At 43.1% G+C, this 26,237-nt stretch overlaps 1 protein-coding gene across 1 annotated transcript in view; it reads right to left on the bottom strand.

The window, feature by feature from the left end:
• PI15 (peptidase inhibitor 15) overlaps positions 1 to 23,750 on the bottom strand; it is a 49,518-nt gene extending 25,768 nt beyond the window's left edge. Inside the window, exon 1 of the mRNA XM_068234829.1 lies at positions 23,478 to 23,750. Within this exon, the coding sequence (XP_068090930.1) occupies positions 23,478 to 23,750 (273 nt within the window). The remainder of the gene's footprint in view (positions 1 to 23,477) is intronic.
• Positions 23,751 to 26,237: the final 2,487 nt, after the last annotated feature.

The raw sequence follows: 26,237 nt of genomic DNA, 5'->3' as shown, positions 1-26,237 counted from the left end.
CCCCTGAAGTTTTCCACATTTAGTCATATTACTGCCACAAACATTAATCAATTTTATTGGAATTCCACATGAAAGACCAATACAAAGTGGTTTACACATGAGAAGTGGAACAAAAATCATACAAAATTCCAAACATTTTTTACAAATAAATAACTGCAAAGTGGGGTGTGCATAATTATTCAGCCCCCTTTGGTCTGATTGCAGTCAGTTGCCCATAGACATAGCCAGATGAGTGCTAATGACTAAATAGAATGCACCTGTGTGTAATCTAATGTCAGTACAAATACAGCTGCTCTGTGACAGCATCAGAGGTTGTCTAAGAGAATATTGGGAGCAACAACACCATGAAGTCCAAATAACACACTAAATAAAGTGTGTGGGATAAAGTTATTGAGAAATTTAAAGCAGGCTTAGGCTACAAAAAGATTTCCAAAGCCTTGAACATCCCACGGAGCATTGTTCAAGCGATTATTCAGAAATGGAAGGAGTATGGCACAACTGTAAACCTACTAAGACACGGCTGTCCACCTAAACTCACAGGCCGAACAAGGAGAGCGCTGATCAGCAATGCAGTGAAGAGGCCCATGGTGACTCTGGACGGGCTGCAGAGATCTACTGCTCAGGTGGGGGAATCTGTCCATAGGACAACTATTAGTCGAGCACTGCACAAAGTTGGCCTTTGTTAACAGAAAAGCATAAGAAGTCTTTTTTCAATTTGCCACAAGCCATGTGGGGGACACAGCAAACATGTGGAAGAAGGTGCTATGGTCAGATGAGACCAAAATGTAACTTTTTGGCCAAAATGCAAAACGCTATGTGTGACGGAAAACTAACACTGCACATCACTCTGAACACACCATCCCCACTGTCAAATATGATGGTGGCAGCATCATGCTCTGGAGGTGCTTCTCTTCAGCAGAGACTGGGAAGCTGGTCAGAGTTGATGGGAAGATGGATGGAGCCAAATACAGGGCAATCTTGGAAGAAAACTTGGAGTCTGCAAAAGACTTGAGACTGGGGTGGAGGTTCACCTTCCAGCAGGACAATGATCCTAAACATAAAGCCAGGGCAACAATGGAATGGTTTAAAACAACACATATCCATGTGTTAGAATGGCCCAGTCAAAGTCCAGATCTAAATCCAATTGAGAATCTGTGGCAAGATCTGAAAACTGCTGTTCACAAACGCTGTCTATCTAATCTGACTGAGCTGGAGCTGTTTTGCAAAGAAGAATGGGCAAGGACTTCAGTCTCTAGACTGGCAGCTGTAATTGCAGCAAAAGGTGGTTCTGCAAAGTATTGACTCAGGGGGCTGAATAATTACGCACACCCCACTTTGCAGTTATTATTTTTTTTTAAATGTTTGGAATCATGTATGATTTTACACCACTTTGTATTGGTCTTTCATGTGGAATTCCCAAAAAATTGATTCATGTTTGTGGCAGTAATATGACAAAATGTGGAAAACTTCAAGGAGGCTGAATACTTTTGCAAACCACTGTATCTGCCTACGCTCAAAATAGATAAAATAGGCTTAAGCATTACCCTGAATGAAATTTTTACTGGGCTGTATAATGAAACGATGATTTAACCTCCCTGCCGTTATAAAAATTTGCTGCGCACGGCAGAGAGGGTGTTTTTTTGCATTTTTTTTTTGTTTAGCATGTAGCTAGCCTAGCGCTAGCTACATGCTTCCCCCCTCCCTGCGGCATCCCCCCGAATGCGCCGATCGCCGCCGGTGCATATACCCATACGGAAATCCCGTTCTGAACGGGATTTCCATGAGGGCTTCCCCCGTCGCCATGGCGACGGGTGCGATGACGTCATCGACGTCGTCGACGTCGTGACGTCAGAGGGAGTCCCAAACTACCCCTCGACGCTGCCTGGCACTGATTGGCCAGGCAGCGCACGGGTCTCGGGGGGGGGCACCCTCTGATGCGGCGGGTTGCGGCGAATCGGCGCAGAGCGGCGGCGATCGTAAGTTACACGCAGCTAGCAAAGTGCTAGCTGCGTGTAACAAAAAAAAATTATGCAAATCGGCCCAGCAGGGCCTGAGGAATCCTCCGCGGCAGGTTACCCCGAGCTGAGCTCGGGATAACCGGCAAGGAGGTTAAAGCATCACTATTGCAAAAAAAACTGTAAAATGTAAAATACTTGCAAATAAGATGTACATGTGTTCCAGAATAAAATGCACTATAAATTTCCTATGTTGCTATCACGTACATTATGCATTGTTAATATTACATCTCTTACAGATTTTGGACTAGTCCATCTCTTCATGGGGAATTTTCATGAATCTCCTTAATTTAAAAAAAACTCCCTTGATAGCAGTGACACAGTCAAACTTTCAGAATAGCAGCACACAAGTAGGCAAGCTGACATCTTTGTAAAGAATGCTTTGGGATCCCCCAATGGGAGTTTGACTAATTGGGGGATTTGACTAATCTAAACCCAGAACTGTCAGGTTAATAATACCTAATGTAAGTGACAAAGACATAGGAAAGTAATATATAGTTCATTTTACACATTTTACAAATGTTCCTTGTATATGTATGTGTATAAATGTAATTTTAATCTAATTTTTTATGATAATGTGGGCAGCATGGTGGCATAGTGTTTTGTACTCTCGTCTTGCAGCTCTGGGTCCCTGGTTTGGATCCCAGTTTGTATGTTCTCCCATTATCTGCATGGGTTCTCTCCAGGCACTCTGGTTTCCTCCCACATCCCAAAAACAGATAAGTTAATTAGCTTTCCCCTAAATTGGCCATAGACAACTATACATACACTACACAATATATACAGTGGGAATGCAAAAGTTTGGGCAACCTTGTTAATCGTCATGATTTTCCTGTATAAATTGTTGGTTGTTACAATAAAAAATGTTAGTTAAATATTTCATATAGGAGACACACAGTGATATTTGGGAAGTGAAATGAAGTTTTTTGGATTTACAGAAGGTGCACAAAAATTGTTTAAATTAAATTAGGCAGGTGCATCAATTTGGGCACTGTTGTCATTTTATTGATTCCAAAACCTTTAGAACTAATTATTGGAACTCAAATTGGCTTGGTAAGCTCAGTAACCCCTGACCTACATGCACAGGTGAATCCAATTATGAGAAACATTTAAGGGGGTCAATTGCAAGTTTCCCTCCTCTTACAATTTTTTTCTGGAGAGTAGAAACATGGGGGTCTCAAAATAACTCTAAAATTACCTGAAGACAAAGATTGTTCACCATCATGGTTTAGGGTAAGGATATAGAAAGCTGTCTCAGAGATTTCAGCTGTCTGTTTCCACAGTTAGGAGCATATTGAGGAATTGGATGACCACAGGCTCAGTTCAAGTTAAGGCTCAAAGTGGCAGACCAAGAAAAATCTCAGATAGATAGAAGCAACGAATGGTGAGAACAGAGTCAACCCACAGACCAGCACCCAACACCTACAACATCATCTTGCTGCAGATGGAGTCACTGTGCATCGTTCAACCATTCGGCGTACTTTACAGAAGAAGCCTTTTCTCCGCCCACAGCACAAACAGAGCCACTTGAGGTATGCTAAAGCACATTTGGACAAGCCAGCTTAATTTTGGAATAAGGTGCTGTGGACTGATGAAACTAAAATTAAGTTATTTGGGCATAACAAGGGGCATTATGCATGGAGGAAAAACAACACAGCATTCCAAGAAAAACACCTGCTACGTACAGTAAAATATGGTGGTGGTTCCATCATGCTGGGGGCTGTGTGGCCAGTGCAGGGACAGGGAATCTTGTCAAAGTTAAGGGATGCATGGATTCCACTCAGTATCAGCAGATTCTGGAGACCAAAGTCCAGGAATCAGTGACAAAGCTGAAGCTGCGCAGGGGCTGGATCTTTCAACAAGACAACGATCCTAAACACTGCTCAAACTTCACTAAGGCATTCATGCAGAGGAACAAGTACAACGTTCTGGAATGGCCATCTCAGTCCCCAGACCTGAATATAATTGAAAATTTGTTGTATGAATGAAAGAGAGCTGTCGATGTTAAGCCTTCAATCCTGAATGAACTAGAGATGTTTTGTAAAGAGGAATGGTCCAAAATACCTTCAACCAGAATCTAGACTCTCATTGGAACCTACAAAAAGCGTTTAGAGGTTGTAATTTCTGCAAGAGGGGGATCTACTAAATATTGATTTCATTTCTTTATTGTGATGCCCAACTTTATGCACCTGCCTAATTTTGTTTAAACAATTATTGCAAACTTTCTGTAAATCCAATAAACTTAATTTAACTTCTCAAATATCACTTTGTGTGTCTCCTATATCATATATTTAACTGACATTATTTATCGTAACAACCAACAATTTATACAGGAAAATTATGATGATTAACAAGGTTGTCCAAACTTTCGCATCCCACTGTACCTATAAGATGCTGACCATAAGATCCACCTAGGTTTAGAGGAAAATAAATGGGAAAAAAAGATATTATAAACCTGGTGCATCCATGGTGAAGGGGCATCTTGTGGATTATGCCCCCTTTGTACCTCATGCCCCCTTGTAGCTCTTGTATCTCCCTGTGTCCCCCTCTATCCCCTTGTGTCCTCCTGTTTCTCCCATGTGTCCGCCTCTGTTCTCCTTGTGTCCTCCTGTGTCCCCCATGTGTCCGCCTCTGTTCTCCTTGTGTCCTCCTCTATGCCCCTTTGCGTCTCCCTTGTGCCCTCCTCCATGCCCCTTTGTGTCCCCCTGTGTCCTCCGTTTGTACCCCTGTGTCCTCCGTTTGCCCCCCTGTGTCATTCTCTGCATGGGCACAGTACAGGGAGTCCCTGACATTGTAGCCGGTTGGAGGCTCGGATGGGCAGGCATTCACAAGTCAGGAGCTCCTTGCATTTGGACTATAAGACGCGGTGACTTTTTTCCCCACTTTTAGGGAAGAATAATAGTGGGCCTTTATTGTACATTTTTCAAATTCTATGACAACCATTATATAGTCTGTAAACATTTCTATGTCATTCTTAGCTTTGTTTGGGTTTAAAGAATGTGCTTGTTGGAGTCCTTTTTTTTTCAGGTAAGATATTTTCATTTTATATTTTCCTACTAATATTAGGAATAAAGACTCGTGTCCTATGATTTTAGTTGCATGAATGTTAAAACTGACGTGAGTAGAGACAATTTCGTATAAAATTTGCTCAGCTTCTGTTTTATGATGTTCTTCCAATTACATGGAGCATTGAGCTGCACCAAGGTAGCAGATGATCATTCCTCACATTCCAACCTAGGATTCCTCAACTTCCACTGGGAGGATTAACATGCAGCGTTTTATTATGCTGTGCAAGGTACAATACGCCTGGACACAAGTGACCTCTGCCATATGAGGTCATTGATTATCACACGACTCCTGGCTTTGTGAATGAAGTCCAAAAATCTAAAACGAATTAACATCATTCTCCAAAACCATGATGTTTTAAGGATACAATGTTAAAACAGCATGCAAAGCTGAAGTCATAATAGCTTGTGGAATAAATAGTAAAATATACTTCCATTTTCCTTGGTTACAATTATGTCATTGTCACATAAAGTCCGCGTTAAGCTGGTTGTGTTTGTGCTGGGGATATTTTACTAAAGCCGTTATTTAAGTTACATGATTTGTTTGATAAATATTTAATTAAAGACAAAAGGAAAAGACAAATAATTTGCAATGACTGTTCTATGTACAATATTTTCCATCAAGGCGTCTTTTGATAGTGAGATCATGCCTACACATCAACCCTTCATCTGGGTCACACTTTGAACTTTTGCTGCCCACAATGATTATTTCTGATGTTTCTGGCCAAGTTGACTTCCTGTACAGAACATGACCTCTTCCTGATCAGTAGTGGACAGGGCTGGAAACCCCTTGGTGAACCAATACCGTGTTTCTTCACAGACGCTGCCAGTAGCACATCTCATCTGGGGCGTAACTAGGGGGAGCAGCCCTCGTGACTACAGGGGGGTCCAGAAGTGTGGGAGGGCCCCAGCTACTAACCTTCCCTTTCTCTGGTCCTCCAGACCAAGTGTTTTTGTGACCACACGTTATGGATGTGAAGATGCCACACTTGTTTTATGACCCTTGCATGATGGATCCCAAGGAGAGGAACAGGGAAATGTTGTGAACATATAGGGGGCCCCATCAAAGGTTTTTTTTTGGAGGGGGGCATGATTAGTAGCTATGTCCCTGCATCTCATGCTTGTCCTTCCCTCTCCATAGGACAGTGCATGCCTAGTAGGCATGTCTGTACAGTGATCCGTAGAAAACTGTCACCAAATGCCACCATGAATGATGGTTTTAGGTGATGAATTGGTGGGTATGCTAAAAGACTTTTACACTTTATCTTCTCATTAACTATTATCAAAATGTCTGTCTCATTATACATGATAACAGCTTTATATGTGACACTTTCAACTCAACCTTTTAGGGGAAAAAGGTGTAAAAAATAAAGATTTTTTTTTAGAATGTTTATTATTTCTCTACTACATAATACCCAGTAAGCTCATGGTGACCCAGAACCAGTATAGGAACGTATAAGGGGCTTAAAGAGACCAAAAAGCTCCCCAACTAAAGAACAATGGTGAGTGTAACTTGTCTTCTTAAAACAGAAAGCATTGGTGATAATTCCGCTTTAATTGAGCAACTGTGGTTTCCCACAATGCACCACTACTAAACATGCTAATCATCTCTTTATGCCCCTGAAGCAGTCTTACATCCAGAACCACTGGTGTATAGCAAGCCTTTAGCTTAGACATGTTAAAAGGATGTCTCTCCTAAATTGTAGCAAGTATACTTTTGTGAGATTCAGTACCAACGTGCTTCTACCACCCCCTATGCAGCCCTCCTGTGCCCTCCTAGTCACTCACTGCTTCTCCAGTCCCCCGCCGGCAGCTAGTTTCGTTTTTGCCGACCTTGGGGTTGGCGGGCCGCATTGCGTACATCTGTATCTCACAAAAGTATACCTTTTTCCTTTTTTTAAATATTTTATTATATCTTTTCATGGGACAACACTGAAGATATAACACTTTGATACAATGCAAAGTATTATTAGTATGTATATAGTGCCAACATCTTACGCAGCGCAGTACAGATAACTACTAACTGTACCTCAGAGGAGCTCACAATCTAATCCCTAATCTCTGCCATAGTCATATGTATGTATCGTGTAGTGTAGTTATTGTAGTCTAGGGCCAATTAAGGGGGAAGCCAATTAACTTATCTGTATGTGTTTGGAATGTGAGAGGAAACCGGAGTGCCTTAAGGAAACCCACACAGACATGGGGAGAACATACAAACTCCTTGCAGATGTTGACCTGACTGAGATTCAATCCGGGGGCCCAGCGATTCAAAGCAAGAACGCTAACCATTACACCACAGTGCTGCCCACCGCAAGTAGTCACTGACTGTACAGCTTGTATAATAGTTAAAACTTGCTGTCCCATCAAAATAACATCAACACATAGCCAATAATGTGTAAACCACAAACAACAAAAGTAAGGCAGATTCAAGATTAACAACTTTAAGACTGTTTACAAAGAAAGAAAATTTGACTGCCCCTTGTACGTCTTTGTTGTTGCCTAAGCTTGTCACATGAAGAACTTCACAGTTGGGTAATGAGAATTTCACAAAGCAAGATTGGGGCTGATTCACTGCAAGACCAAACTTTTCAATTTCACTCACTCGTCTCCACTAGTTATACCCAGGAAAATGATGGCCCAATATGCCTAGCCGATGGATCGTTATTCCATTAGAATTCGATTGGATAGTGATTGACTTCTATCACAGCAAGCTTAAAGGGAACCAGAGACGAAGGAACCTTAAAAATGGAAAAAGATTTTATACATACCTGGGGCTTCCTCTAGCCCCATCCGCATGGATCACTCCCACGCCACCGTCCTCTGCTGCCTTTATCCACTGGTACTGGGTCCCGTCACTTCCGCCAGATGTGGCCAGTTTCCCTCATCCACAGGGACTCCCTCCGTCTCTTTACACATGTGCCTGCACAGTACTGGGGGAGCGCACTGCGCTTGCGTTGACTGGCCCTGACCCTGACTAGCCGAAATGACGGGACCCGGTACCAGCAGATAGAGGCAGCGGACAAAGTCGGCGTGGGAGCAATCCAGGCTTATGGGGCTGGAGGAAGCCCCAGGTATGTATAAATCTATTTATTAATTTGTCTCTGGTTCTCTTTAAAGAGAATATAAAGCGAAAAAACAATCACAAAACAGATACTTACCCAAGGAGAGGGAGGGCTCTGGAACACTTCAATCTCCCCTTACTACCAAGCTACTGCTGTATGGAGAGATCACAGACAAATTCCAGCTCCCAGCCAGCGCCCGAGCTAAGAGGGTGTAATGCTGTGTGTGCCTGTGAGTATAATTTCTTATCTCTGTAGTAGAGCATTGTTGCAGATATCTTGATTTTTATACACTGAAAGAGTTACTTATGCACTACACGAACAGAGGCAATAAATCTTCATGGGGCCCCTTTGACCTCCTGTGGCCCCAATCAATTGATTTGGATGCCTGGTCAGAAATCCAGCACTGGCCTGACTATTGTCCAATAGGCATTCATTGTTCATTTACTGCCTTTCAAATAGTTCATAGTGGTCTATTGTGCAGTAAGTAATGTATATAATGGCCAATTCTTTTTAGCACAGTTAGGATGACATTGCAATGATGTATCAGAAAGGGAGAATGATGGAGAAGTGAAATATACAAGAGAACTGTATTAGTACTTGTCTTCTCTTTGCCAAAAAAGAGGAGGCTCAGAAAACACAATGCTGCAAAGGATCCTGCAGGCCTCCACCAATACAATGGAAAAAAGGGTGGCCTTTAAAGATTAGAAGAAGTTAATCGATTGTTATTAACATTAAAGCTGGCCATACACTAGGCCGATTACTCGCCGATCGACAGCAGATTCGATCACTGGGATCTAATCTGCTGTCAAATCGTTCTCGCAACACGCTAATTTTCGTTCTATTTCGGCCTGAAATAGATCGGTCCTGTCGATCGCGCTGTGCGTAAAATTACCGTTGATCGCCGCAGGTAAGGAGCGCATAGCTAGCGGCGTACGACCGACGCAGGTATACATTACCTGAAGCTGGCTCCCGGCATCTTCTCCGCATCACCTCCCGGCTGGCATCTTCTCCGCATCAGCTTCCGCATCCAGCATAACTTCCTGTGTCACTGCAGTGACAGCGGAAGTACAAATAGAGGGCGCTCCTATTTGAACTTCCGCTGTCACTGAAGTGACAGAAAGTTATGCCGGATGCCGGGATGCGGAAGCTGATGCGGAGAAGATGCCCGCCAGGAGCCGATGCGGAGAAGATGCCCGGGACCAGGCTTCAGGTAATGTATGCGGGGGGCGACAGCGGCAGGTCAGCAGATTATGATCGGTTTCAGGCTAAAATCGATTCACAATCTGTTTTCAGTAAAGGCAGCCATACGATCCCTCTCTGATCAGATTCGATCAGAGAGGGATCTATCTGTTGGTCGAATCTGATGGCAAATCGACCAGTGTATGGCTACCTTTAGTTAGTGTCTATTCCCTTATTCCACTGGGCACCTGAGGAAAGGCAAACAGCCTAAAACATTGTGCTAGTGTTCACTATATGTTCTATTAGATATAAATGAGGATTGATTGATACAATCTTTGTTGCTTTCTCATTTACTGTATAACACACACACACACAGTTAAAAGTTAAAAGCCATGACTTGCCAATTAGCCAAATCCCCAATGTGGCACCCTAGCCACTCGGTGGAGGCATATCTACCTTTCCTCAGTCCAGCTTCGGACCCTGCATCTCTCTGGCAGCTTCTGAATTGGCCACTAGAGCTCCAAACTCACTATCATATCACCGCAGTGAGCCTGGGCTCTAGCAGGCCGTTCAGAAGCTGGTAGGGATAGATGTGCATGCAAGCTGGCGTGAGGAGAGTTAGATATGTTTGACCTGCATGCCATTCTCAAATGCATGCTCTGCACCACGCGTGGATTATCACCTGTAAATACACCAACTCCCCCACTTTACACCCAAAAATTTGAATGTAAAAACGGCAGCTTATCTGTGGTGGCTCAGAAAACAATCATGCTCAGTAGGAATGAGGTTGACTCAATATTTTCATGACTATATAACAATTTTTGTGCAAAATTCACAATTTTGTGAAAATCAGAACTTTCTTAAAACTGTAAAAAGCAACAGATTTGTAGTGCACCTCTGTAAGTAAATGTGAGCAGCAAGGAGAATAGTGCAGGAATGACCCCCAATCCTGCCAAGAGCTACTGTAGATCTGATTCATTTTTGCCAATTTGAAAAGACCATGACCTTAATGGGTCCTAACTCTTCTCTGTTGGTAAATCAGAATAATTTATTGGTGTCTCTGGTCCCTTGTAATTTTCCCAGGAGGAGACAAATACAGCAACAAGAAAGGCAGCTGAGGAACTAATTCATTTCCAAGCTATCTGTGAGGAAACGCGGAAAGCCGCCGCGTGTGCCAAGAGCTAGGCGGATGACTCCGCGTCCTATGCGGCGGTCTGCTCGCGTCTGGGTGTGGGGTGGAACGCAGAAAAGCCGCCGCATGTCCTGACAGCAAAGCGGCTGTTTGCATGCAGCAGCGTGTGCTTGGTGTGGCTGGGTCTGTTAGTGCACTTAGGCAGATGGAGAGCTATGCACGCGCGGGCCTGAATCCAGGACCTTTATACTAGCAAGGGAAGTGTCAGCTGATCAGGAAGGTCAGCTGATTCCTGCAGGACTCATGATTGGCTGAATGGTTCGGGCGGGGCGGCAGTGTCCAGCAACTATATATTCTGCTGCTTGGTCAGTTGCTGGTTGCCTGTCGTTGCGATCACAATGTGGGAGCACGCAGACCCTTAGTCAGATCCTTAAGTGTGCCGGGACCAGCTGGAGCTGTAATCCTACACTTAGCTAGATTCTGTTGATAGCTTAAAGTACTAGTTTGATTGTGATTATCTGTTATGACTTTCTGCCTGTCTGACTACTCTCCTGATATCTGATTCTGCACCTTGCCTTTCTGATACTCCGTTGCCAACCTCCGCTTGCCCCTGATTCTGCCTCTGTCTTCTGATCCTGTACTTTGTTTGTCTGTGAGTTGCCGACCTGGCCTTCCCGACCCTGAGAACTATCTCTATCACTAGGAGATAGTTCATGCCTTGTATGTGCTGGGCACCTGCTTCACAGGGCCAGCTCTGTATGTGCTGGGCACCTGCTTCACAGGGCCAGCTCTGTATTCGCTGGGCACCTGCTCCACAGGGCCAGTTCTGTATGTACTGGGCACCTGCTTCACAGGGCCAGCTCTGTATTCGCTGGGCACCTGCTCCACAGGGCCAGCTCTGTATTCGCTGGGCACCTGCGCCCCAGGGCCTTCCTGACACTGAGAACTATCTCTATCACTAGGAGATAGTTCATGCCTTGTATGTTCTGGGCACCTGCTCCACAGGGCCAGCTTTGTATGTTCTGGGCACCTGCTCCACAGGGCCAGCTCTGTATTTGTTGGGCACCTGCTCCACAGGGCCAGCTCTGTATTTGCTGCCTCGGGGCCCATCCTGTATCATTGGGAACTCGCTCCTCAGGTTCCCCATGCTTGTTACTATTCTTCTGTATTCTGATTTTGTACCCCGATATTTCTGATACCCTGTTGCCGAACCCTGCCTGTTTATTAGACTCCGCCTCTGCTTTCTGTATCTGTACTGTATCTGTCCGTGTGTTACGACCTGGCTTGCCCGACTTCGAGAACTGACCTTGCTGTTAGAGGCAGTTCCCAGATCTGTTAGTGACGCCCTCTCCTAGGTGTCACTCACGTTCTGTCCTTCCTACGCTCCACCTGACTCCTCCCCTGGGAGAGTCCAGGCCTTCGGAAGGAATCTGTTTGGCTGCAGTACTTCATACAGTACGGCACTTGTTTCTGAGGCTTAGTCCTCACGGTATTACTGTTGCACCAAGCACTCACACTACTCAGGTGTTCAGAGGTTAGCGTTATATCGGTTTATCGGTGATACTGCAGATCATCAATAATCGGATATATATCTGTATTCCCAGTGATACTGCAGATCACTGAGAATCAGACCCTCTCTGCTACACCGATCGTGACACTATCACTTTTTTGCTGGTGTCGAGCATTAAAAACATTATTTTGCATCAGACCTATTTCAGATGGACGGCTGAACTGAGCACTTGTTGAGCAGAGCAGCGTCCCATCTGCCGTTCACAAGCATAATTGAAATGCATGTAAATGCAGCAGTTGTAACAGCATGTGGGCCAGCGCTTAACACACAATAGTGTTAATCCGCTGCATTTCCCACCTCAGCTTGGGGGGGGGTCATCCTTTGTTATAGAGCGTTAACAAGTTGTCCATCTGAAAGAGGCCTAGTTTCATGGTTGGTAAGGCTGATTTAATCCATTACTGTATATCTCTGAGTTGTACACTGTAGGAGACAGCAAAGCTCTGCTAACAATTGAGGACAAAGGTTGAAATATTAGCCAAGACGATTGCCCATCAATTGTACACAGTGTTCACTGTACCGGGCCTGCTGGTGGTCTAGAGCCTCAGTGACCTGTTGGCCAGCTGTTGTCATTGCAACCACAATTCTCCAAAGCATTGCTAGACAAGTGAGAATGTGAAACATCTCAGGCCAGAATGTTTTCAGACTGTTCTTTCTACATGACCACAAACAGCACTACATGTAGTCCAGGAAACAAGTCATGTTTGGAAAGCATGGTTTCTTTATGCCAACACAAACAATAAATCATAGTAAACAGGGCCGTCCAAGACAGACCGACATACTGGTTAAACAAACCACTTCAAAAAGTCTGCACTCAGCAGACTACAGTAGGCCTGTATGTACACATATACATTTAATATGTATCAGAGCCACAGGGTGGGCGGGAGAATGCTGTAAGAGTTATTTATGGGAAAAGTATAGGTGTAATGTGTATTTGTCTGCTGTGTTTGTCATTAACAAATGTGGGTGTGTGCCTGGGTGGGTGAGTGAATGGAAAATCAGATACGGCAGGTAAAATAGGTAGACATAGTAAAAGCTGAAAATACATTTTATAGACAAGATTTATTTTGTATGCAAGTAAAATGCAGAATGTGATGCAAAGGTCTGGAAAACCTAAGTGCTAGATATTTTATTATATGAAGAGATGCCTGCTTCAGTTTAAATTGTAATAATAGTTTAATTGAACATGGATGTTGGTATAATACAGGTATAATATTCTTGCATTTTCATTTTTTTAACCCCCTGTCTGGGTGTCACCCTGGACTCCGCACTCTTCTTCACTCCCCACATCCAAAATTTCACAAAGTCCCGCAACTTCCACCTTCGTAACATCTGCAAGATCCACCCTTTTCTGACCTCTGTCACCACCAAATTCCTCATCCATGCCCTCATAATTTCCCATCTCGACTACTGCAATGCCCTTCTGTCTGGTCTCCCTATGACCCGAAATGCCCCGCTGCAGTCCATCATGAATGCAGCAGTCAGAATTATCCACTCCTCCCATCGCTCCACCATGGCGGCTACCCTCTTGGAATCCCTCCACTGGCTTCCTATCCAGTCCAGAATCAGATTCATGATACTGTGTTTGACCTACAAATCTGTCCACAACACCTGTCCAACCTACATTTCCGATCTTAATCAGAGGTACACACCTAGCCGCTCACTCCGCTCCTCCAATAAACTTCGCTTGACCGCCCCCCCCCCCCCCCCCCTAGTCCCATGCACGCCTCCAGGATCTCTCAAGAGCTGCTCCAACACTATGGAACGTCCTACCTCCACCCATTAGGGCAGCCCCCTCCTTCAACATCTTCAAGAAGACCCTCAAAACTCACCTTTTCACTCTGGCCTACCACCTCTCACTGGTGCTCTAAACCTGCAGCTAAATTCTGGTCCCCTACCTTTCGTGTCCCTACCTTTTCCTTCTTGATTGTAAGTCTTCCGGCAGGGTCCTCCTCCTTTTGTGTCCTACCTGATCATGCACCTCCATTACTGTACACCCATGCTATGCATTTCAGTGAACTCAACTTGCCTAATCTTCATGCTCCATCCAGTGACTGACTAAGCATTACCTTGTACTCATACTGTGCTGCATTATCTGTTTTTTCTTATATTCCTGTATTGTCTTATTGCTGTTTGTCACCCCTAAATATTGTCTCTAACTTAAACTAATGTCCAGCGCTGCGTAATATGTGGGCGCTTCATAAATACAATAAATAAATAAAAATAGATGACAGGCTGTGGCTGCGGGTCAGTACACCAAAATATTGTTTATTCAGTTTGCTATGCTGTTTTATAAGAAATTTTATATAACTTCATAAAGCTATGTAACAAAAACTCTTATTTTCTACGAGCTACTAAATAATAGCTCATAGTTGCAGTGCGTTTGTTGAGAAGTGTCATAGCAGAACTTGGGCCTTACTAAGACAGTGCTGAAACAGCCCTACTACTGGCTCAATGGGGGTACTGCAGTCACCCTGTACTCTATCACAGCTAGCAGGTTATTCATTGTTAAAGAAATCTTTTCACTATGTCCGCTTCTGTCTGCGTTTCAGCATCTGTAACTTGTGTAAGAGCTAGTCCACACTAGGTCCAGAAACGTATCCGTGGCTGCCTTTTTCAGCCCTGATGAAAACCGGAGTCCCGGATACTAATGTTAAAAATAGCAGCCGTCCTCACTTAAGAAAAAAACTGATCCGTCTGCGTTTACAGGGACCCGTTCTCAAAACCTGAACGGAAGGTCCGGATCTGCTGCATTTTCACGCAACGGATCAGGACCCTGATACACGCAGGGGTAGTGAAAAGCAATGAGAAAACGCAACTCCATCTCCACAGGCAAAATAGCACCAAAAACGGATGAAAAAACGGATAGCCTGAACTTTATTATTGGCCCAAAAAATCCTCCCACTGCCTTCCTAATGACAGAGACGTTTTCTGTTCGTGTTCTGGGGTAAAAAACTGAACAGAAACTGATGCAAAACTCATGCACTTTTTATGAAAACGGATCAGTTTGCAGTCTGGTGGTACTTCCCCTGATCCCGGACTGCAGTGTCCGTCCTGCAACCGTGCCTAGTGTGGACCTAGCCTAACTGAAAAGTGGACACAACTGCAGCCGTGGGCTCAGATCCTCAGAGGCTAAAATTATAAAGAGGAAAAAAGGAAGTAGAATAGGGCACGTTTGGGATGAGTGTAACTCAGTCTTTTTTGTAAAGAGTACACAAAGGTATAATAAACTCAATTTATTGGTATCAATAGGTACAAATGACAGTATTATAAATTGGCAGAGGCCACTCTGAGTGTGACTCAGTCAGGTGGTTGAATAAAACTTATGAACTGTGTTTATTTTTTCACTTTCTTTCTGTATATTTTTCTTAAATATATATAATATATGTATTATTCTGTATATCTTGCATATTGTATAAAGAGCAGGATTGAAATTTAAAATCACACAAGGGGGCCTATTTACATAAGACTCGTGTTTTTTAGGTTTATGACTTTATACAACAGAGCCCATATGCAATTCCCCTTTTCTCCTGAGCTTTCTCCTAGGTGATATTTTCACAACTTGCCATAAAATGCCCTTTAAGCTTCCAGCAAGCAAGAACATTCTCAAAATAAATGTGGTAGTACTTTTTCACTAACTTTTGGGTACTTTTTCAATTGTAAAATGCTGAAAAGTTAGTTTAACCACTTCATCCTACAGTTTTGTTTCACCTTATGCATCCGAGCAACTTTCACCTCCCATTCATTCGCCAATAAGTTTATCACTACTTATCACAATTAATTAAGCTATATCTTGTTTTTTCCACCACCAATTGGGCTTTCTTTGGGTGGTACATTTTGCTAAGAATTATTTTTTTTCTAAATGCATTTTAACGGGAGTATTAAGCAAACATGGAAAATAATCATTATTTCTCAGTTTTGAGCCATTATAGCTTTAAAATAATACATGCTACCATAATTAAAACCCACGTATTTTATTTGCCCATTTGTCATGGTTATTACACCATTTAAATTATGTCCCTATAACAATGTATGGCGTCAATATTTTATTTGGAAATAAAGGTGCATTTTTCAAATTTGCGTCAGTCACTATTTACAAGCTTATAATTAAAAACATTATAGTAATATACTTTCTTGACATGCATATTAAACACTTCAGACCCTTAGCTATCTATTTATGTTGTTGTTGTTTTTTAAATTGTAAGTTTCTTTATATTAAACATTTTATTTGGGGTTTTTTTTGGAGGTAAACAGGTAATTTTAAATGTAATTGATTGTGTATATTTTTTAAAATAATGTATGTAGATGTATTTTTACTATTTGGCCACAAGATGGCCACATTCATTTTTTGGTTTTTCATCCTGTAAGCGAGAACTCTCGCTTACAGGAACTGAAGGGATGACGTGAGACATAGAAAAATCGCAGCTTTTCAGAGAAGCTGTTGGTTTTTCTTACAGGGACATAGATCAATGAATGGAAACTGGCTTCCCATTCATTGATCTCTGGGGCAGCGCGCCCAGCTCAGCTGCAGCAGGGCAGGCTATCTGGATGGATATATCCGTCCAGATAGACCTAAGTGGTTAATGAGAAGATTACAATTATCTCCTAGGAGGTAACGCAGGTGAAAAATGTAATTGCATATGGGCCCAGGTCTCCTATTCACTCTATAGGGCATGCTTTCTGTTAAAGGGAATCTGAAGTGAGAGTAATACACAGGCTACCATTTTCACCTGTAAACAATGCCAGTTGCCTGGCTGTCATACTGAGTGTTTGGCTTTAGTTGTTTTTGAGTCACACACCTGCAACAAGCATGCAGCCAGTGGAGTCAGGCTACAGAGTATCAGATCTGCATGCTGTACCCGTGATTTAAAGTACTAGGCAGAGCATTAGCACAAAAGTCATTCAAATGGCATTTTTAAAGATTAAAGATTATTATTATTATTATTATTTATTTATTTATAAAGCGCCAACATATTCCGTGGCGCTGTACAATGTAAGAAAACAAACAAGGGATACATAATGATACAGACAATGATATACATGGAAATATGAACACTGATACAAGATACAGCACTGCTGATTACAATTTGATTTAACAGGATGACTAAAATGTATAAATTTCTAACAGTGTGCAAGCAATTGAATTAATAACATTCCATGACACAAAAGGGTGAGAGCCCTGCCCTTGCGAGCTTACAATCTGAAGGAATGGGGTGGAAACAAGAGGTGGGGGAAGTATACAGTATATGTACAGGCAGTGCGTAATTAGGTTATTTAGTGGGTGCATGGCCTAAGCTAGAGAATATGCTTGTCGGAAAAGGTGGGTTTTGAGGGAGCGTTTAAAGATTTCAAAGGTGGGAGAGTGGCGGATGTGTTGTGGAAGGGCATTCCAGAGGAGGGGTGAGGCACGTGAGAAGTCTTGTACACGTGAATGTGAGGAGGTAATTGTAGAAGAGGATAGAAGAAGCTCGTGTGCAGATCTGAGATTGCGGTTGGGTTGGTATCTGGAGACTAGTGAGGAGATGTACAGGGGAGAGAGATTGTGGAGAGCTTTGTAGGTTATGGTTAAGAGTTTGAACTGAATCCTCTCATTAATTGGTAGCCAGTGAAGAGCTTGACAGAGAGGGTCAGCAGAGGAAGAGCGAGAGGAGAGATGAATGAGTCGAGCAGCAGAGTTCAGTACAGAATTGAGCGGTGATAGTCGGTTAGTTGGAAGATGGCAGACTCTGCATTCCTCTCACTTTAGGTTCCCTTTAATGTATAGTAATATATTATACTATGTATTATAGTGCCATGAAGATCATGAAAAAAATTACCTCAATTGTAATTTTATAACATTTTAAGTAGCCGGATTTACCATAACGCATTGTAGGCACATGCCTACAAGCGCCTGATGATAGAAAGGCAGCTTACTCTGCTCCTCGAGTGCCTCCTTCCCTACGCAGAGTCCTGAGCAGAGTGTAAATGAGAGGTTACTCACCCTGCTTTCGGCATTCCACTGACCACATCTCCCTTCAGTCGGAGGCAACTTAATACTGAGGGTTCATTTGGCTACCTAATACTAAGGGGAACCTGTAGCTGACTTTGACGGCCGGGCAAGGGAAGTAAGGGAGAAGAGACAGCTGGACCAGCCAGCACACTTGCTGTGGGGGTTTGTAGGCTCATGGAGGGTAAAATTTAGGGTGCCAGGAAATCTGTGCCTATAGGCTCCTGTGATATACATTCAGGCCTGGGCTACTTTTTTCAAAATCCGATAACCCTTTTAAGATAACTATATTTATAAAGGGTGGATTGCTTGTTTACATTAGAATTCAGCTATTTTATCACCTACTATAATGACGAAAGTGGTGAATAAATCTTTCATTCACTTCAGCTGACCCACAAGAACTAAAAAGAGCCTCCAAAGACTTTTATGGTCATCGTAGTTAACCAATTTTGAAAGTGTTGATCCGTGCCAAAAGTGGCAAACAGGTTGTCTGAAAAAGTTGAAAAAAATCATCCCATTCTCCACTGTGCTCCACTGAAGCCAATGGAATGTGCCACAATATAAGTGAAGAATGTAGTGGGGTAGTCAATTACCGTAAGGGCTGGTTCAGATGGAAATCTGAACCCGCTGCAGCCTGGCGTCTTGTTTAAAATGCTTTTCTGCAAGCATGCAGAAAAGCATTTGTCGGCTTTCATCAGCACTTACCGGCATGCAGCGTTTTTCACCCCCACAGGTGGGACACAAAAGCGTAACAGTAAATTATGCTTTCAGGAATGGCTAGGTCCCGGGCAAACTACATCGAAAATGGGGAACAAAACGCGGAATTTGCACAAACGCCAGTTAGCGATCATACCGACAACTTCCATTCATCTGAATGGACAGCATTTAACAATGAGTGCCGAGGCTGTTTAACGCCACAAAACCGTCCATGTGACCTAGCCTTAACCTCCTTAGTGCTAATCACGAGTTCAGTTCTGGGTGGAAAAAACATGCCAGGAGCAGTATCCCCGAGCTGAACTCGTGGAAGCCGCCGGGAGGTCTATGCAGGGCAAAATCAATGTTTTAACTCACCTCCCAGGGAACCCCAAGTCGGCCACCATTCTTCTTCCTCACCTCCGAGGCTCTGCTTCCCCCTAGTGAAATCGCCATCTGTAATCATGACGACAGCCGGAAATCTCACTATAGGATTACAGCGCCACCCGGAGGACATAGGCAAAACTGCAGCGCTGGATCCCAGAGAGGTGAGTGAGTGCTGGGCTCCTGCAGAACTCCCTAGCAGCACCATTTTTTACAGGTTTTAGAATCTAAAAGCATGCAAAAAAATTGCACCGCTTTTAGACCCTAAAGAAAGAATCATAACACCAAGGGGGTTAAGTTGCAATCATTCGGAGCTCCACTTTATAAATATTTATCAGTAATAGCAGTGGTCATAGTAAACTGCCAATCTCTTATAAAAGTGACAAGTGGTGATCAATTAGCACAATCTTTCAAAAATTGATTAATTCTGGAGATTTTTTTGTAATCTGAGATGCATCTAATCCTTCTACACTCTGTACACAGATTTTCAATAGATTTCAGCATAAAATCTATTGAAAATCTGTGTAGCTGCCTCCCCCTGCTGGACCCGCTAGGTTTACTTTATTTGCGTGTATTAAACTATGAAGAATTGACTGTGAATGAGGGACCGTATAATAAAGCCACATGCATCCTCATGGTGGTATGATGGTTCAGCAATTGGCAATCATAACTGAAAGTGTGTACCAGCATTAAGTTCTACTCTTGCAAGTTAAGCCCTACCCCCTTCTCTTGATGTTGGAACTGAAGATAAAAGGCAGCATCAGCACCACCTCATACATCAACAGCAAAATGTATGAGCAGCTGTCACTGACGGTAGTTCCATAAAATACCAACACTAGGTCAGTGTTTCCCAGCATAATTATACCATAAAGCCCTTTATGATAGATGATTTTGCCAAACAATCCCTATTGTTGGTCACATCATCTCAAAAAGCTATATATTTATTTATTTTTATTTAATAGTAGTACACTATTATTATATACTAGCAGACCCAAGCCCATTTAAAAACAGGCTCTAGGTATGTGTTTCTTGCCGCCACCCACCGCATGGTACTGCACATGCGTGCACACCCGGTGCGCGCGGCTATGAAGATTTGAAGATTGACTATGACAAAATCAAACACCTTCTGAACTTAAAGGGATACTGTAGGGGGGTCAGGGGAAAATGAGTTGAACTTACCAGGGGCTTCTAACGGTCCCCCGCAGACATCCTGTGTTGGCGCAGCCACTCACCGATGCTCCGGCCCCGCCTCCGGTTCACTTCTGGAATTTCAGACTTTAAAGTCTGAAAACCACTGCGCCTGCGTTGCCGTGTCCTCGATCCCGCTGATGTCACCAAGAGTGCACAGCGCAGGCCCAGTATGGTCTGTGTCTGCGCAGTACACTCCTGGTGACATCAGCGGGAGTGAGGACATGGCAACGCAGGCGCAGTGGTTTTCTGACTTTAAAGTCAGAAATTCCAGAAGTGAACTGGAGGCAGGGCGGGAGCATCAGTGAGTGGCTGCGCCAACACAGGATGTCTGCGGGGGACCATTAGAAGCCCCGGGTAAGTACAACTCATTTTCCCCTGACCCCCCTACAGTATCCCTTTAACATAAGTAACCCCTGCAGTAGGCTTACCAAGTGTAAACAAACTAGCCCCTAACCTCCTTAACCCCGACCCAGGTTTCGGGTGAAAAAAAGATGCTAGGAGGTATGGGGATGCAGCATGGCAGTGTTTGTAACTCCCCTCCAGATGCTTGCAGCCCATCTTCTTCCGGTCCTCTGAGGCTCTTGATCTGTCATGTAAGATTGCCATTTGTCACATGATAACAGATGACAATCTCACCATAGGGGAAGAGTGCCACGAAGGACGGGAGTACGAATTGCAGTGCTGGATCCCGGGGAGGTAAGTAATAGGCAGGGCTGCAGGAACTCAATCATAATGCCAGGGCAGGGCCAAGGCAGAGGAGAGAGAGGCTCCAGCGTCAGGGGGCAGTGTAGAAGGGGGCGCACAACTCACTCAGCTATTATTCCCCTATGTTTGAAGCAGAGAGAAATAAGAAAAGGGCATACATGGCAGTGACTGCAAGCCAGATATTAGAGATCAAGGAGTTGACTTGAGGGGGTTGGGGGCCCTGGGGCACCTCTTAGTCTAATAGCAATCCGTGTGTGACGGCTGGGGTGGGAGGGATGGAGGGGTGCACTTTGGTGTCTCAGTCTTGTGTGCTGGAAGACTTTGTCCCAGCTCTGCGCCAGGGAGGTTAATAATGGTAAAACATGAAATTCTAGTAGGGTTATATTGCCAATGGAGTTCTCAGCTAAACAGTAATGAAAAAAAAATCAAAAAACTAAAAGTTTCATTTTAGGAATCATTTGTGAAATTGAGAATTACTTATTTATTTGCAATGCGCAATTGAAGTAAAACCGGCACATTTCCATTTTATTTTAGTAGCAACATGAGTGATGGTTTCAGATTACATAAATCACCCACCAAGAGTCATCACTAGCGGTTAGCATGGGATTTGTTATAACCTACACAAAATTGTAATAGTAGTTCAAATGGGGTTGACCTTTAACCTCCGTGGCTGTAAGCCCGAGCTGAGCTTGGGCTAAGTCGCCGCGGAGAATTTCTCAGGCCCTGGTGGGCCGATTTGCATAATTTTTTTCTTGTTACACGCAGCTGGCACTTTGCTAGCTGTGTGTACTATACGATCACCACTGCTCCGCGCCGATTCGCCGCTACCCGCCGCGCCGCCCCCCCCCCCTAGACCCCTTGCGCAGCCTGGCCAATCACCACCAGGCAGCGCTAAGGGGTGGATCGGGACTCCCTCCGACGCCATGACGTGGATGACGTCATCCCGATCGTCGCCATGTCAATGGGGGAAGCCAAACAGGAAATCCCGTTCTGAACGCAATTTCCTGTTTGCTCTGATCGCCGAAGGCGATCGGAAGGGGAGGGGGGATGCCGCTGCACAGCGGCTATCATGTAGCTAGCGCTAGGCTAGCTACATGATTTAAAATTTAAAAAAAAATGTAAAGTGCTGCGGGGCCCCTTGACGGTTTTAATAGACCGCCAGGGAGGTTAAAAAGGAACTGTAGTGAAAATAATGTAATAAAGAATTTAAACCACCAGCAAGCAAAAAAAATATTCAAAGTAATTTTCATAGTACTTTTTCACCAGCTTTTAGGTACATTTTCAACTGTACAATGCTTAAAAGTTATTTTGAAGAGAAGATGAAAATGATCTCCTAGGAGATAACTCAGGAGTAAAAGTGAATTGCATTTGGGCCCTGGTCTCCCAGAATGCTCTAGGGTGCAAAATTCCACATAGCTAATCAGCCTAGGCTAAACATCACTGGGTGGACAGGGTTACATTCAATATACAGCGATATAATGATATATATGAAGTATTTCTGATGCTGAAACCAGGAAAATGACTGTAAAAAAATGGGTATCCTGAATAATTTACTGCATTCTACTATATGTAACTACAGTGCCTCTTTAAAGAGAGCCGGAGGTGGGCTCACAAAATTAAACAAAAAAACTAGGCTACCTGATCCGGGGGAGCTGTGCAGATCCGGTAGCCGCCAAAAGCGCCGTTCTCCGCCGCTCCTGTGTGCCGCACTGGCCCACTTTCACTTTCGTGACCTCTGGCTCACGACGCTGGAAAGAGATATTGATTCTCTCTCCCAGCGTGCAGGGAGGCAGGGGAGAAGCAGGGGGCGTGGCCAGGGAGAGAGAGCTGCCCAATGGCAGCTCTGGAAACCCTGCAGGAATGCCCCTGGCGGGAGTTTTGAACAAGGAATTCCTCTCCCTCATGTTTACACTTGAGATAGCGAAAAATATTGTCGTTATTTTCGGGGGGCAGAGATCTTTATTTTTGGGGGGCAGAGATCGGTGGTGTGGGGCATGTCATGAAGCAGAGAAAATGCCCCTGTGTCCCATCTGCCCCCCCCCATGAACCGCTTCGGGGTTTCTTTAAAGCAACCTGAACTCAGAATTTCCTCTCTGCTCTAAAAGATACGAAACAGCATAATAACCTTTAAAGAAAAACATTTTGTTTATTACAGCTGATACAAATCCTAAAATAAATCTGCAGTTTGTCTACTTCCTGCTTTCATGGAAGCAGACATATTGTTAACATCCTAAGTTTACAAATGAGCTCTCTGCCATGGCAGTCAGCTGACACAGCTGAGGGATCAAATTACAAGTTGTGCTTAGTCCCAGATGAGGGGGAATTAGACAGGCTAAACTCTAAATACATACAAGGTGCATTTCTCTGTTTTCCTTCTGTCCTGTGGAAGAGTTCAAGTCCCCTTTTAACCTCATTCATGGGTACAAGATAATGAATGGAAGAACACACAGCTCACAATGAATAACAAGCCCTTCCGGTACCTGTAGTGCATCACTCACCATGTACTCCATGTTTGCAGCAGGTGGAAAGACTTTGCTTCTGACTTGGTTATGGTACTCGAGAATGGCAATCATATCATTTTGGGAAATGTAGCGCTTCCTTCTGGCCTTGGGGATGTTTGCAGAGTCCAGCTGAGCACCGAATTCTGGCTCTAGGAAGCTGGAATTATTGGCTGCTGATGATAAGTCTGTGGAGTTGGGTAACACTAAACCACATGTTTCACAAAGGAGAGAGAGTACAAAGGCTGCAGCCACAAAGCACATCTCAATCATGCTTGGAAGGTAATGAACGGACTTCAGACAAGTGGAAGAGGATACAATGATGCTTCCTGGGTCCTATGCAGAAAAGAAATAAACAGAAAATAAATAAACAGCATGTAATGAACATAAATGTCAACCTGACCTGCAAAAAAAAAAGTACAATGGGTATAGGTATTGAAATGAACAAGGAACATCCACAATGCACTATCCCATCACTGTAAGAAACATACACAATGCACTATCCCATCACTGTAAGAAACATACACAATGCACTATCCCATCACTGTAAGAAACATACACAATGCACTATCCCATCACTGTAAGAAACATACACAATGCACTATCCCATCACTGTAAGGAACATACACAATGCACTATCCCATCACTGTAAGGAACATACACAATGCACTATCCCATCACTGTAAGAAACATACACAATGCACTACCCCATCACTGTAAGGAACATACACAATGCACTATCCCATCACTGTAAGAAACATACACAATGCACTATCCCATAACTGTAAGGAACATACACAATGCACTATCCCATCACTGTAAGGAACATACACAATGCACTATCCCATAACTGTAAGGAACATACACAATGCACTATCCCATCACTGTAAGAAACATACACAATGCACTATCCCATCACTGTTATCCTACAGCAGTATATAGTACAGAAGTTATTGTGACTGGTTGCTAAGTTACTGATCCCAACTCACTCATCTTGGTCTTATTCAAAATAATGCTAACTGTATAACTAAGAGTTAAAGTACACTGTAACATGATGCATGGTCTCTGACAGTTACAGAAATAAAGACAAATATTTCAGAGTAAGCCTGCAAGTTCCAGTACAAGCTAACTTGGCAGAGATTTTATTAAGACTGAATATGAAAACAAAAATGGTACTCTAAAAACCTGCTTGAAATTCTACCTCTGATTGCCATAAAAGTCCACTATCCTATAGTCTTACCTTTCAACACTGTGTCAATCTTGCACTAGTGAAATGTCTAATGCTGTGTTATGAAGTGTCTAGCCTTGTAAGGGGAGAACACATATCCTGTCGTAAATTCAGCGAAAGCAAAAACTCTTGCTTGCTAGGAACTGCTGGCTGCAGGATTTGCTAAAGTGATAACAGCTTTTTATATGTTACAGGCTGCACTCTCATGCCAGACCCAGCACAAAGTCAAATGCAGGGAGGAGTTAACAGCACAGTACAGTGATTGGGTGGCATCATGTCATAGGGGTGGTAAGAAGCAATGGCACATCCAAATTCATGAACACAGCAGGAAAATGCTAAGGACCTGCTTAGTGTTCTGATATTTCTTTCTGTTTGCACTTTATTAGGAATACAACTCAGATTTGGACACAGGATTTCCACCTGTTATAAATTCAGAGGGAGAGCTAAGCCAAATAAATATAAGAGAATTATTAACCCTTTCATGATGTAGACATGTTCATGAGCAGAGTGATAGCTATCAGCAGTCTTTGAATTGTAGTTTGCTTGTTAAACATGATAGAAAGTGCTTAGATACAGCGCAAGAGTTCATTCATATCTGTTCTTTGCTAATTAAAGTGACACTAAAGCAAAATAAAAAAAAAATACAAAAATTATGATATAATGAATTGTATGTGTAGTTTGAATAATTCATAGAACAATAGTAGCAAAGGAAATAGTCTCATATTTATATTTTCAGTTATATAGCTTTTTAGTAAAATTGCATCATTCTGTCACATTTGCAGTTTACAAACTACAATCTGTATTTTAAACTATGAAACAGAGCAGAGCTAATAAACCTCTTAACTTTCCTGCAGTAAAAGCTTATCTAAAGGCGGCTTTCACTGTTTATTTGATGTGTGAATTGTATGTGTAGTACAGCTACAGAAGTAGAACATTAGTAGCAAAGTCTCATATTGTTTTTCAGTACAGGAAGAGTTAAAAAAAAAGTTCAGTTATCTATGCAAAAGAGCTTTTCTAAACTCTCAAACCCAACTTGGGTCGAATACAGTCCCGTTTTCTGAAGCACTTAAAAAGCCAAGAAATAGTGAGAGACAGCTTGAGATAAGGTTTCACTGCAGGAAAGTTCAAAGGGTCGTCATTTCTGCTATATGTTGTAGTTTAATAGACAGAGTGTGGGTTTAAAACTGGAAATGTGACAGAATGAATGTTTGAATGAATGCAATGTTTAGAAAAAAAAAGCTGTATAACTGAAAATACAAATATGAGACTCTTTTCTTTGCTAAAGGTTTACTTTAAGAAACAAAGATTTCCTCGGCAAAAAAAACAAAAAACCTATATATTCATAAAATCTTTTAGCATTGCCAAAGCAAAACATTAGCATTAGCATGGGAGGGGTGCACCACCCGCCCTTTAAGACAACGTATTGCGGAACACTATAATGGACCTGGGAGGTGCCTTAGGAATTAAACTTATGTCACACAGGTTTTCAGTGTATCAAAGCATTTTTTAAGGGAACATCGGGGTGCCATGGC

This window comes from Hyperolius riggenbachi, chromosome 5, assembly GCF_040937935.1.
Source record: "Hyperolius riggenbachi isolate aHypRig1 chromosome 5, aHypRig1.pri, whole genome shotgun sequence".
Taxonomy (NCBI): Eukaryota; Metazoa; Chordata; class Amphibia; order Anura; family Hyperoliidae; genus Hyperolius; species Hyperolius riggenbachi.
The sequence above is the reverse complement of the archived record's forward strand: the minus strand, read 5'-3'. Positions and strand labels throughout refer to the sequence as shown.